This window comes from Astatotilapia calliptera, chromosome 9 (assembly GCF_964374335.1).
Source record: "Astatotilapia calliptera chromosome 9, fAstCal68.1, whole genome shotgun sequence".
Classification (NCBI taxonomy): Eukaryota; Metazoa; Chordata; class Actinopteri; order Cichliformes; family Cichlidae; genus Astatotilapia; species Astatotilapia calliptera.
The window spans coordinates 17105230-17119528 of record NC_137430.1 but is presented as its reverse complement, the minus strand read 5'-3'; the positions used below and the strand labels follow the sequence as shown (position 1 = coordinate 17119528).

The 14299-nt window shown below is 38.4% G+C and overlaps 1 protein-coding gene across 4 annotated transcripts; it reads left to right on the top strand.

Annotated features, from left to right (window-relative positions):
• Positions 1 to 1859: 1859 nt before the first annotated feature.
• On the top strand, positions 1860 to 13420 carry fbxo15 (F-box protein 15). 4 transcript variants are annotated; one of them, XM_026180789.2, is made up of 10 exons: positions 1860 to 2012; positions 2100 to 2218; positions 3864 to 3968; positions 5230 to 5457; positions 6862 to 7059; positions 7145 to 7274; positions 7397 to 7479; positions 10238 to 10383; positions 11325 to 11449; positions 11538 to 13420. In XM_026180789.2, exons 2-10 carry the CDS (start codon positions 2121 to 2123, stop codon positions 11802 to 11804), a joined length of 1380 nt encoding a protein of 459 aa, XP_026036574.1. In that variant the 5' UTR covers positions 1860 to 2012; positions 2100 to 2120; the 3' UTR covers positions 11805 to 13420. The 4 variants fall into 4 exon arrangements, with proteins under 4 accessions (XP_026036574.1, XP_026036575.1, XP_026036576.1 ...); XM_026180790.2 differs by having other exon boundaries at positions 1860 to 2218; positions 5230 to 5445; XM_026180791.2 differs by having other exon boundaries at positions 1860 to 2218; positions 11614 to 13420.
• The last annotated feature ends 879 nt before the right edge of the window (positions 13421 to 14299 follow it).

The following is a 14299-nucleotide window of genomic DNA, read 5'->3' as shown; positions in this document are numbered from 1 at the left end:
ATTAAGTAATCAATAACACTGCTCCCTCTAAAAAAAGAGCACTTCGATAACATTAAGACAGCATTAAGCAAAGATGGATTACTAAGAAGATTGGAAATTTTCACATTCACAAATTGCCTGTAATTCTAGTTTCTACCTGATATCTCAGTTTGTTGATGGTGATTCACAGAAATGTGTTCTAAATACTGAAAACACAGATTTTTAACACACAATTAAAGTGAACAGGGTTTAACCACAGCTGTCTGGCTGAGGTGTTTTCCCCCATTTGTAGCAAACATTAAAACTAATTTAAGTTTCATAAACTCAGTCTGAGAGGGAGGGTCCATCCTTTCTTTGCATGTAAATACAACTTCACCTTCAGTCAGTATTCAGATATTAAAATATCATTAGTTGTATTTTAGATACTTTCCAGTGAGCTCTTATTGCATTTATGAAGTGACTACAGCTGCTTTTACTCAGCGAAATATGTCAAAAGAAAATGGCAAAGCTTAATACATATGAGCTGAAACTAAAATTTATGTCTACATTTCTGACTTTCACCAGCTCTTTATAGGTCTAGATTTGGAAGTGAGAGTTTTTATTTCAAATATTCAGGTTAAAAAGCATTCTGAATTATTATTAGAGTTATATGAAAGACTAAATGACTGTATGCTCTGTAGCCTACATCCTTTGAGAAACATAAAATGAAGCATTAATAGAAGACGCCCAGGGCAGCTGATCAAAACACTGTTAACAATAAATCCATATATTTTGCACAGTTGGCTGAAGATTGCTGGTGAAGATTAAATGTCCTCCTTTATTACTGAGTTAAGCTTCAGTCCTCCTGATGTTTCTAAAAAGACATCTACCTCAGTGGATCAACAGCACATCTGGGACAGGACAGCTGTGATGAAAGAAGAGGAGGAGATTTCTAAAAACCACTGGATCCAGAAATCCAGATCCAGCTTGGCCCCGATGGTCTCCTCCTCACCCATTTTTGCCCACTGTAAATGTAGTCATTGATAATAATGTAGATTTTGCGTCATGCTTTAAATGAGAAGAACAAATTACATTTACATGAAACCTTCTCCCAATGTTTTACGTATAACATCTTAAAGTTTTCTATTATATTTCAATGTTTACAGTCTGCAGAGTTCTTTGTACATGTGTAATGGTTGTAAAACTGTTTAAATGTTCATCTACAATAACTCTGGGCCTCTGTGGAGTGTGTACAGCTGATAGCATTTCTTGGTCTGTGAGGCTAACAAAAACTAAAGGGTGACTAATTATCGATTCAAACATGTTGAAAATGAGAGCCAAACTTGTGTAAAACTGTAAACTCGCTAACAACTCTCTAACACATTGTGGGTGCTAACTGTTAATCTAGCTAACACATTAACAGTGAGAGTTACATAATATTATTTGATGTTGTACTATAGTATGTTAAGATGTGTGCCTATTTGAATATGTCAACATGGTTGTATTTACCTTAAATTAATAAGCTGATAGTATCAGCTAAAAGGATGAAGATGGTGAAAATGTCATTGGCCTCCATCTGTTAAACTAATCCTGTTTTGTTTTGTTGTCTCATTGTTGCCTCTCTAGTGGATCTGCTGTTAATGTAATCAATGCAAAGCAGTTAAAACTGATTATAAAACCCCTCTGCTACTTAAATGACCAGATCAAGTTTAATTGACTATCTATCTATCTATCTATCTATCTATCTATCTATCTATCTATCTATCTATCTATCTATCTATCTATCTATCTATCTATCTATCTATCTATCTATCTATCTATCTATCTATCTATCTATCTATCTACCTATCTAAATTCTGCTTTTATTTTGAAGGCATTTGTGCTTCTTCCCACCGGAAGACGTTGGACCCGATGTCACCAAGGTGACCGGATGCTTTCACGGAATTTCGTTAGCACACAAGGAGAATTAAGTCATTTAATGTAGCCTACTCATGGATTTAACACAGTACCAGCTGTTCATTTTGGATCCCGGATGTTATCTTCACGGTCTTTAAGTAAAAAAGCTGTCAAATAAACGCTCTTTTAAAGTTTCACGACCTTAAAACCTTGCAAATATAAATTATCTTGTAACTGTCACAAAGTTGTCAAGACCAGCGGAACAAATGGCAGCTTCGAAAGCAGTCGTTCCCGGGCGAGCATTAAGGACGTCCAAAAGAACTGACAAATCATCCCCAGCGTCCACTCAGAGCTTTATGGAAAGGTAATCTGTCAGTGCATGCAGAGACTATACACGGTACATGCCATTTCTTCTTCTTAATCTTTGTGGCATTCAGCGCTCAAACAGTGGATCTGCTGTTTATAGACTTCAAAGTAAAAGGATTTGTAGCAACAAATACAATAACAGCACAGCGTAAATCAATTCAAGTGGAAAACACTTTACTACATGAATTAAGCAGTTGGATTCTTTCCCATTAAATGTAGGCAGTTACAACACAGAAAAACAGGTCAGTTAGTAGACGGTTGCTGCCTCTACTACCAAAATGATTCTGTTAAAACAGCTAATCGTTCATATTTAGCAACAGCGTTGTTTTTAATATTTGTTTTAGTCTGAACGCCTCAACGAGCAGAAATAATTGTTTCACTCAACAATGGTTAGAGTCTTAGAGGTTTGGAGTGCAGCCCGGATTTATTTTCATAATCTTTTCACTGATTCAAATATACAGAAAAATAAAATAAAATAAAATAAAAATACCAATCACGGTTGTGACCAAATTCAGTTGGTCTAAAGACATTCTATTTTTCAGATCCCTTTGTTTATTTATTTATTTTAACTATATGCACATCTTAAATCTGATTGTAACATTTTAAGAAAAAAATATCAAACAATTGAATTATTTCAATCATTTGTGTTAAACTATTTGTATCGGATATTGGAGACTGGCCTTGAAAGCACCACATCACTGAAAATCATCATCACACTTTCAAGTTAAAACTCTACCATGCAAAGAAGAAAAGGGAGGTGCAGAAATGCTCATGTCTCCTTTTCTGCTCCTTCTAATTTCTAACTAAATAACTGAAAAATAAATTTTCATTCCCTTTAGCCTCAGTGTATTTGTATTTAGCATGAATCAGTCAATACAGAAATACTAACATATGACAAAATCTGAGCATGTTAGCACTGTGAGATGATGCAAGCCCATTGTAAAGTAAGCATGTAGGTAACAGTCGTATGCAGCTCAAAGCACTGCTCTGTACTGCCATGGTTGCAGACTTAAGCTGAACTTTTGAGCTCTAATATCACATGTTACATCTATTTTTGCTAACTATTATTACAGCTGCAAGAATTTAGTCAGTGAGAGGATGGCTGTTTGGATAATCTGAACTTTAAAGCTGTCGTATGAAATCATTCGCCTTGTTAAAACAACGCCCAATCTGGTTTCTTAATTAATTTATTCTTGAAGTAATTTAATCTGGTTGTTGATATGTAGTGAAATGACAGTGACTGAGCGGGCAGGTGATAGGAAGATGAATTTATTGCTCACTCAAGTGATTTAATTGGACAGCAATGGCATCATTAACCAGGACAGCTGTGAGCCAACAAACCTAGCAGTATTTGTAATTAGCAGGCATGGATGGATAGATGGATGGATGGTTGGATGGCTTTCATTAGACCTTTAGATCTAAAAATCTCAGCTGAGTTCTTTACATATTTATGTTTTTTCACCATATCTACTAAAACAGAACATAGAGATAAGTAGTTTCACTTTATTGCCAGAAGTGTATGACACGATTTCCAAGCAGTGTTTTCAGAACACATTTATCTCATAGACTGAAATCTGAACAGTAGGAGGCATGAAGGCACACTGTCACATCCTTGTAGTCATGTCTAATTACCTTTTCCATAGACTGCCATCTGAGATCCTGATTAAGATTTTGTCATACCTGGATGCTTCTACACTTTGCTGCATAAACCACATCAATAAGATCTTCTATCAGCTTGCCAACAGCAAGTAAGTACCATCTTGTCAGTGCATCTTCCACAGTTTATTAAATACATGATTATGTTAATTAATCCAATAGCAAAGGGACAGTATGCCTCCAAATCTTACAGCAGAACCTTTAAGTCCAAGGCACGGGAGCTCTGTGGTTTTTGCCCCAATTCTTCTTCTGTTTTTCTGAGAAAAAGCATTAGACCTTGAAAGAGGAAACTTTACAGCATGGTCCCAAGTTCCTCAACTACTTAAACATAAAAGCTTCGGCACCCATATGTGGTGCATTGATATTCAGGTTCATGTTTCTTTTTAGATATTTAGAAAAAATTACCTGCTATGCTCCACTGGTCTTTTACTCCAATTTTAATCCTGCCACATATCTCTGGATATCTGGCCTGAAATTCAAGCCACATATCTAGAGATCCTCACTGAGTTTATGTACTGAAGCATCTAGCTCTCCACCTTTTGGAGGCAATCCAAATGCACAAAGTTTACATTTCAAAATTGTGATTTTGTGATTGCATGATTTGGCAAGGATCATGACACTCTGTGGATGCACAAACTTGTTTTATTAAAGGTCTAGTTCATTAACACATTTCACGTTAGTGAAAAACATGTCCTACAAATCAAAATATATATTTATATATCATTTAGGACATATTCTGAAATGTAAAAAAGCCAGCCAGATTGCAGCCTATGGTCAATTCAACAGCCTTGACACATTGATTTTTTTGTTGTTGGTCAGAACCACAATCAGAACCCAAATGTCCTCCAGTAACTACCAAAGAATACCAAGAACTCAGTGATCAGTGTTGTCTGCAATGCCAAGTGTGTCATATTTAATACATGAGTATTTGAGAGCTCCAGGTCATCAGTGTGATTCTTTTTTGCAGTGTGGCAAAAATGATACAAACTGAAGCTTATACTATATGCAAATTGACATGAATTTCTTTCTTTAATTTTTTTTCAAAAGGTTCAATAAACAGTCGTGTTTTCCAAAATATCAGAACTTTCTGGAATGATTTCATGCTTCAGGCATCACAGGGTTAAATAGTTTCCTCTTAGTAGAAAAGATTATTCCTATAATGGAAGAATTCACTATTGAACTTATTCAAACGTGAAATTTCACTGCTGATGTTTTGATATTGTCATTCTGATGAATAAAACTTAAACTTCTTTTTTCTTGGCCACCCTGTAAGAAATGATCACACTAGACATACTGTACTGGTTTGTAACCTTTCTGACCGAGTCGGTCACTCTCCTGATGCTGTCATTGCAGTGCTCTGTGGAGAAAGCTTTACATTGCGGATTTCAGCAAGAATAAAAAGTGTATGGACAAATCTCTGTTGAGGATGGCCACGATGGAGGTGCAGGATCGACCCGAAGGTTACTATAAGAGGCTGTACTTCAAAACTGTAGCCGAATGTGACATGATCAAGTGGACGAGGCGGCTTGGACTCATCAGTATTCACACAGGGCTACCCAGCCAAACAGAGTGGGTCCTCAGGTGAAGTGTGAGACAGATAAAGAGAGAAAACCCAAGTTTAGTTCAAAGGAATTAGGTTTTCCATTTACTTTATGTATCACCTACTCAAACACATTTAGAAAGAAAAATATGTCATTATTCTTTCTCTAAATGCTCATGTTAACTACTTTTATAGTGAATTTTATATCCTTTTAGTTGAAAGGAGGTGTGTTGATCCGTGCTGTGTCTGTGCTCTAACGGGGATTTGGTATTTGTTTGGAAGCAGCTGTATGAAGCCTTTGTTCATTGTTTGCTGTTAGCAAATAGCAAAACTTTGGAGATCTACCCTCGCTGTTGAGAAAGTTCAAGGTTGGAGAGGTGGGGGGAGAACACAACAAGAGGATAGTTCAAGCTGCTGGTAATCAAAAACAAAAAGTATGGTTTGTTTTTGATGTCACACTTAATGACACTTTCTTATTAAAGGTGAGGAAGGAGGTCTCTTTCTGAACGTGATGTCTGCTCAGGGGGATGCCAGCACGCAGGGGAGAGCTCCCTCGCCACCTCCACCGCAGATTCTGCTGTGTTTTTATAACCTCTGATTAGAGGCTGTGCTGCACTCAATATTGAGTTCTGTGGCAGTCGCTGTGGTACAGAGGGGAAATAGAAATAATTGTGTTCCTTGCAGGGGCTGTCTGAATTGTTGAAATAAATTACTTAGCCCCCCAACCCCTCATCCACAGAAGACATATGCATGCACGCACACCTCAGCCTTCCTCCCACCGACTCAGACAACTCCCTATAGGGCTTTTTTTGTCTGTTAGAGACCATGAGGAGCATGCGATTTACCTTGGTAATAATCATTTCACAAGACGTCAAGCATACAGGCAGTGCAGAGTGAAATCCCTGGGGTCAGCTGCTGGAGCCCCCTGGGCTGCTCCAGTTTTTAACTTTGTTCCCCCACGTAATTGATATTGGATGGTGTCTCAGCGAGGCGCCGGCTGCATCACAGTAGGGGCAGCCCTGAATCACAGTTTAGACAGAACTGGATCAAGAGATTTGTCACAACAGCTGCAGTTTTAATTTCATTCGTTGCATATCATTTCATTAGCAAGAACAGCTTTAACTGGAGTCCTACTACTTCCCTCTGCTGACAAATGAGATGTAACAGCAAATAAACTTGTAATTTTTCTGATTTAAAGAGCAACGCTGCCAAACACTGCCCGGTTATTTTCACTGTAATAAATTAGAAGACAAATGGATGGATTACATTTTTGTTCAATGATTCATTTGGACTATTTATGTGGTATTTGGTATTAAAGAACCTGTTCACTTCTGCCATGCTTAGCTTCACTCTCACCTGCTCTCTTCTTCTCTCTCTCTTGCTTTTATTGCAAAACTGCAAAAAGTCCTGTTCCTACAATTCTACATTCTGTTTTCTAACTCTAGAAACTTGAACGTCACCTGGGAACTGACAGTCATGGATAAGTCAGGGCGTAAGAGCACTTTGGAGCAGAGCCGGTCCCAGTTCACTGAGACTTCAGTGACACTGTGCTGGAGCGGAGGAGACCGCTTGCCCGACTACCAGCAGATTTCCACCCTTCAGCTGTACGGTGTCAGGAGGCTAGCCTGCGTCAGCCCAAAGAGGTAAAGGCAGCTGACATCCATCTACACCCTTTGTTTCGCCTCTTGTCTCAGTAAAACCAACTGCTGTCTTTGCTTCCTCTGTCAGCCCTGTTTGTAGGTCCCTCATGGAGAAGTTAGACATGCAGACTCTAACTAAGAACATGCAAGTCATTGGCCAGGACAGATTGGTGCAGCTTAAGTTGCTACAGCCTGGCATCATCATCGGTGTCTGGAGGGTAATTACTTCAGGCATTCATCCCATGTTTTGATTATTATTCACTGGCTTAGAGTAGCAGAACAAGATACACAGTATTTATCACAGGGAGAAGTGACATCTTTAAGCATCTTTTTTTTCTAGGACCAGTGCTCAGTTGCCTTTATCATGTTCACCCTCCACTTCCACAAGCTGGTGGAAAGAAGCACTCAGGGATCTTCTGTTTGGTAGGTTGGACTATAACCACCCCCTCTTATGAACATCCATACAAGGTGTGCTGCGTCTCAAATTTAAGGGATGTATAGACTGACAGTATTGCTCCTGCAGTGATGCACTGTACAGTGGGATTTGAGTTTCTGAAATAGTTTTTCTTTGGAATTATTTGCAGTCCAATTTCAGAAAACTGTTTTTCTTTATTTGTTTGTTAAGCCATTTAACACTGACCGAATCAATCGAGCACAGAAAGGGCCCACAACTCAGGGGACGATTCAGTGTGATTTCTCCACATAACAGACAGCTTAGCAAAGAACCAATTTTAAATTGGGCTAATTGAGCTATTAGATGAAAATTCTCAACAAGGACAAAAGAAGAAGAAGTGTTAGACCTAAAATCATGACAGCAGATGAACAGTACCTCAAAGTCATGTGCTTAAGAAATAGCAAAACATTCAGCAAAGACATGGTAGAAAGAATGGTCTCAGTGGGAGGCTGGCTGTCAAGAAGCAATTCTTAACAAAGGGAAAGAGGGAGAAAATGCTGAAGTATGAGAATTACACAAGAACTGGAGTGAAACTCATTGGAAACAGGTTTTATGGGGTGATGAATTCAGATTAGAAATTTGTAGTTCAAGTCATTGTCAGTACGTCAGTAAGAGGTCAGCTGGCTTCCAAAGAAGAGCTTTGAATGTCCTTTAACCCTTAGATGCACACGTGTTTTGTTTTTCTTCAAAATCTTTAAAATGCAAAGTTGTAATATATTCATATTCCAGGTATTTCTCATAAAATATGTTTGTAACATGAGGCCATTTGCATTTTTATTTATTTTTTCATTCATTTATAAAAAATGCAGTTTTTGTATCACTACCCCACTCTTCCACAAGTGGGGTCAAGAATGACCCCAAGCAGTTCCTGTGGAATCTTCTATGAAACTTTCATTCTTAGCAACTCTGACTGTCCCACTTAAACTTCTGATGGATCAAGAATTAATTTTTACACAGTAACATACACGATTTATAGTCAGGGCTACACATAAGTGGTCCGCAGGTGTGCATTCGCTGTCAAAATAAAAGTATTCCCAGAAATTCTGAGAATACACGCTTCTTTTGCGGTGGAGGAATACCAAAGTAATTGCTTACGGAGCTTGCTTCTTCAACATCTTTAAGAGTTCTGAACAAATGTCTATCCTCCTCCAGAACATCTAATGTACGCAAACGAGCGCTCCAACTTCTTATCTGGTATGCGTCTTTTATTTTGACAGCAAATGCGCACCTGAGGACCACTTATGTACACCCCTGTTTATAGTTTCCTGTGCATTTCAAACATTGTCCTTTCTGATTTTTTAAAAATATTTAACATGGCTGCTATGAGGCCAGCTAGGATCCCTGTGGCCCTACAAATGATCCAGGACGGATGGGATGAAGAGCCCATCAGAGGCACTGACTCAGAATCTGACATCTAACATATAGAGTATCCAGACTACTGTCCCCCACACTGAACAAGGCCAGTCAGATACAGAGGAGTCCTCTGATGAGTCCTCTGAAGAGGAAATGGATATTGAGTCCAACAGTATGAGCCCCTCTTACTGCTCTAGCCACAATATTCTGAATTAGTCGGCCAGGGCTTGCACCTGGGTCTAGTACTGTCTCCCCAATAGATGTTCATGTCTGATAATATAATAGAAGAGGTGCTGACATGCACAAACATGGAGGCACAAAGAGTAGCCACAGACAGGGGAAAAGAGTGGAAAAATGTAATCAAACAAAAGCTCCTGGCCTTCATTTGATTGACCATTCTTGTAGGAAGTGAGAAGAACTGGGATGTACCAGTTGGTGTGTTTTTGGGAGTCCTCTGCATAACCCATTGTACAAGGCCACTATGTCAATTCAAAGATTTAAAGATATTCGCCATTTCTTGCACTTTGATGACAAGAGGACCAGAGCCTACCGACTGAAAACAAACCACATGGCAGTTTTCTGCTACATATGGGGCCTGTTCCTGGTCAACTGCAGGCAGAAATTCATCCTCAGTGATTGTGTTACAGTGGATGAACAACTTGTGCCTTTCAGAGGGAAGGCCCAGCTTCTGCAGTATATGCAGAGCAAGCATACAGAAGTGGTACAAGTGATACAAAAACTGCACTTTCTTAAAATTAATGAAAAAATAAATAAAAATGCAAAAGGCCTCATGTCACAAACATGTTTTATGAGGAATACCTCAAATATGAGAATGTTACAACTCTTTGTTTTAAAGATTTTGAAGAATAACAACCGAGTTTATAGCAAAATGCATTGTTTCTATTTGGGGTCATTTTTGACCCCACTCGTGGAAGAGTGTACGTATTGGTAGGTTGTGCATCGAAGGGCTAAGAAGCCTGGAGAACTAACAATTTAATTAATTTAATTAGTTTTCAGGATTAGAATTGTACAAACTCTGCTGTCTGGTGGAATTGCTCACAGCTCGCAGGTGCTCCAGAGGCTTATGAGTTATTACCCAACAGTAATTTACTTTCCATCCACGTGAAAACAAAAACATTTTCAGGACCACACAGTGTTAATGATACCGTACTTCAGCATAGTAAGGATATAGCACCCTCTCCTGGTTTCCTGTGGGAGTACAGCACTTTTATTTATTATGCTCCACAAAATTAATAGATCTTTGCCTTTTTTTAGGAAAATGCTTTTGCCATGATACCCCCCCCCCCCCCCCCCCCACTAGACAGAGTTTACACTTTCTGGTTTTATCAACTCTTTCCCTTTTTCCCCTTTCAGTTCTTATGTGGAGCCGGTGGTCCAACCCCCTTTCTGTGATATAGACCCTGAATACGGTCTCCATGGTTACCAGCTACACATTGTTCTCCACAACACTGTATGCGAGCTCATGTCCGGAAGCTTTTCCCAGCTCTTCTGCCGCAGAAGTAATCCATTCATACCCACATTTTGTACCCACATTCATTAAGTAGCACTGTGAGTTATGCCAAGGAAATATGAATAATCTTCTGTACTGTGTGGGTAATATAAAAAAACCCCCACAGTATACCTATGTTTTACATGTATAGTAACTTTAAGAGGGATACAAAACAGAGTCCTAAATATCAAGAATTCATTTGCTGTGATTTTTTCCTCCCATTTTTTTCTGCAAATTTATGACTGTATTTATTTCCTAAGACCAATCGATTTGTATTTAGGCATGTACAGCACTATTTTTATGTGCCTCCATAGTTTGTTTCACATGTGTGACAAACACTTACAGGCTTGCTTTTTCAAACTAATTAAACCTCAGCTATATGGCAGGAAACTTGGATATGTGGAATAAAAGGGAGGTTATACAGAAAGGTATTTCAGAATACTGAATACTTTTGTGAGCCTGCGATCTATACTCTTGTCATAAAAAAAGAGACTTCTGAATTGCTGTTTGGAATATTTCAGCTTAGTACTTACTTTTTATTAACAGCTAGTCATACACCAGACAATACAATCAGTTTAGAGGCTACTTCACTCTAAGGATTTCCATTATTGTTATACATTAAGAGTAATTCATTCAACGAAACAAAAATGCAGAGAAAATGTTGATCATTGTAGAAAAAAGGGACACAAAAACACTTTCTTTACTCAAGTCTTCATTCAGTATTTTAAAGCGTTAATCCACATAGTCTAACTTTCATTCTTTAGGTGTAAGAACTGCTATATATAATAATCTACTGATATGATACAGCCTCTGAATTTGTTACAATTTAGCTAAATTCAATAAAAAATTTGTGTTTATTTGTGTTTGATGGTTACAGCGCTTGTAGACTTAAACTGCTTAGCTGTCTTAAATTGGGTATAAATGTCTACACGCGGTGTTTTCTCTGTCTAGCTCAGATCTCTGATGGGCTGATCCAGCTAACAGTCATTAGCAGCACAAACCTGTCCCAGCACACATCTCTGTCTGGTGACATCACCCTGCCCTGGTGTTGTGAGGCCCTGCAGGGCACAGTGGAGGTATTACACGAGCATAAAATTCCCAGCAGTGGTGTGGCAGGCAGGAAATATACACACTGGCACTTATTTACTTTTCAACTTCTTGTAGAATTGCTGCATTATGAGTCTGACTCTGCTAGATGAATTTAGGAAGCCCTTCAAGTGTGTCACCTCGCCCGTTTCAGCGGAGCTGGAAAGGACGTCTGTGTGCTACGACTATGACGGTGAGCACTACCTGATCCACTATCAGGATTCTGACATCCAGGTGAAGATGAGGCTTGTGAAGATGAATGAACAGAAGCAGTTTATTCTCATCAGTTTAGTTGTCTATGTGAGTGTTTGCTATGTAAACAAGTATTTCAGTAGAGATTACTGATTGTTCTGGATTTCCCACAGAAAACTGGTTTCATATTTGATATTTGCTCGCTCCATAAGACCAAGATAACAGGTTGTTCATTCATTCAGTAAATGTTGTAGTGCAATGACTGCTCGTTTTACTATTATTTTGCCTTCAAGTGTTTAATGAATGAATTCAGTTTGAATGGATCTGATTTCTTAAAAAAAACTTCTTTACTCTCTACTTAATTTCTGAGTTATTTCTTTTCTTTGGATTCGTTAAGCTTAATCCTTCCCCTGTTCTTGTCACTTTGCCTTTGACAAAATAGTAAAGTCCTTGAAATGTACCATTTTCAGAGGAATGCTTCTTCTCTTTTGTTGTTAAGCACTTAACACTGACCTGTGAATCATTCGAGCATAAAAAGACAACTCGAGGTGTGAATCAGTGTTGTGTCTACACATAAAATACAACAAAAGAACAAAATATATTTTAAATTGTATCTTCAGGCAGCCTGTCACAAAAACACATCATTTGTTTTCATTTCTTTACTTGAATCTATGAAAAATACCAACAGTAACACAGTTTGATGCATGTAAAATAGTATTTTTGCACCAACAAGTTGCATTTGAATCTACATACAGCATATCCTTTAAAAACCTAAGGAAACCAGGCAAAAATCCAGCAAAGACCTGACACAGGACCCAAAACATGCATCTGGCTCCTCAGTTGATCCATTTATTATTCACTGAAACCTTATCAGAAGTGGTCTCAGTGGAAGGGTGGCTTTCAATAAGCTATTCAAACAGGGAGAAAATAGTGATCGATGCCAAATTGCACAAAAACATCACTGAAAATCAGTAGCAAGAGTTTATGGAGTGGTGAATCAAAATTTCTGATTCAAATTATCATCAGTATGTACAGAGGAGGTCAGGAGAGAGGTATGACAGTGTCGACAGTCATCTATAAAACACGGCGGAGGCTCTGTCATGGTTTGGGGTTGCATTTCCGCCAGTGGTGTTGGAGATCTTGTTAAAATTTATGGTATTATGACCACAGGATAACGCTGTCAGGTTTGGATTCATCTGATTGGCAATGGCTTCAATTTTCAACATGACCCCAAAGCCACTGTCCTCCAGAACCCTGCAGAACTATTGTTGAAGACTACTTAAAGAAACTGCCAAAGGGAGTTCAGGCTGTGTTAAAGAATAAAGATAGTCGTGCAAATATTGCCCTTCAAAAGTTCTGTTTTTGCCTTATATACTGTATTTCCATGTATACTTGGATATGTTTAAATAAATTGCTCTATGTTCGCGTTGGAGGAATAGTGATTAAGTTATAGTATATAATCTATGATATATGTCCTATAAGGAGTAAGTTCTGTCAAATGTACATCCACCAGTGATGGTTTCATAGCCTGTAGTCCTGTATTTGTCTATTCTTTGCCTTCATCAGTTTGCTGGTCCCTTATTGCTTAAAGTATCTAAATTACTAACATTGTCATTAATTATTCTTGTTCATTAATTACTGTAGTGATGTCAACATTCGAATGCACCCACTCCTTAGTTAACAGTCTGAGATTTTACTAAATGGAAGTGAAAACATTTGCTTTACATGCATGAATAAAATAAAAGTTTTCCCATTTTTTGTTTCTCAAATCAAGTTTTGCCTCCTTTTATCATCCCATTTATACCTTAACACCCAATTTTCTCAACTGCATTGTCAGACATTATGCAATCACTTTTAGATGAAAATTGAGCTTAATGTCCACACCCTGGGCAAGTCTGGCTACAGCGATAGAATTAGTGTGGGGGCAATTGTTGGAAACAGTTGCTATGCTGCTGATGGGCCAGCATTGCTGATGGCAATAAAAAAAAGGCAGGCCTTTGGATAATTGGATTTTCAGAGGCTTCCCTTCCTTTTCTCAGAGAGGGTCATCATCACCTTGAAAAGATGCTTATTTTTCCAAACACATCACCAACATCTTTGGCAGTAGATCCTAAATTATTTGGGGAAATGAGCCAGAGGGGAAAAGAGGGGCAATGGTATGTGTGATGAATTGGTTTTTGTCACAAGCTTCACAATTGAATTGAGAGAAAAGCTCGGGGAGCTAGTGCACCGTCTGAATAGCTATTTTTTTGTTGTCATATTTTTTATTATTACACATTCATTTAGATGCTTACTTGCATCCAGTACTGGACTTTATGTATAAAGACAGAACACAGGGATCAAATACATGTAGAGCCACATAGACACACGCTGGATGCTGCTGACTTGAACAGCCTGAGAACCTGAAATATCACATGATATAGCCCATTACGTTTTACTGGATGGTGTGTTCCATGCATGGTTTTCAGGTTGCAAGCGTCGTAAAACGCATTTCTATCACACTGACCTTCATACAACTGTTGCCGCTGTCACATCATCTACTGCAAAGTGCCAATCCTTCATTTCCATTTTAGTGGAAAAAACAGGAGCCAAGGATGTTATGGGTTGGGAAAGGAACTGGCATGACTATAAAGCAAGTTAATCACTGG

Coding starts and splice junctions, on each gene's coding strand:
- fbxo15 (XM_026180789.2), top strand. CDS start 2,121: ATGGCAGCTTCGAAAGCAGTCGTTCCCGGGCGAGCATTAAGGACGTCC. Junction 3,969..5,229: donor TATCAGCTTGCCAACAGCAA/GTAAGTACCATC, acceptor CTGTCATTGCAG/TGCTCTGTGGAGAAAGCTTT. Junction 7,275..7,396: donor TCATCATCGGTGTCTGGAGG/GTAATTACTTCA, acceptor TTTTTTTTCTAG/GACCAGTGCTCAGTTGCCTT.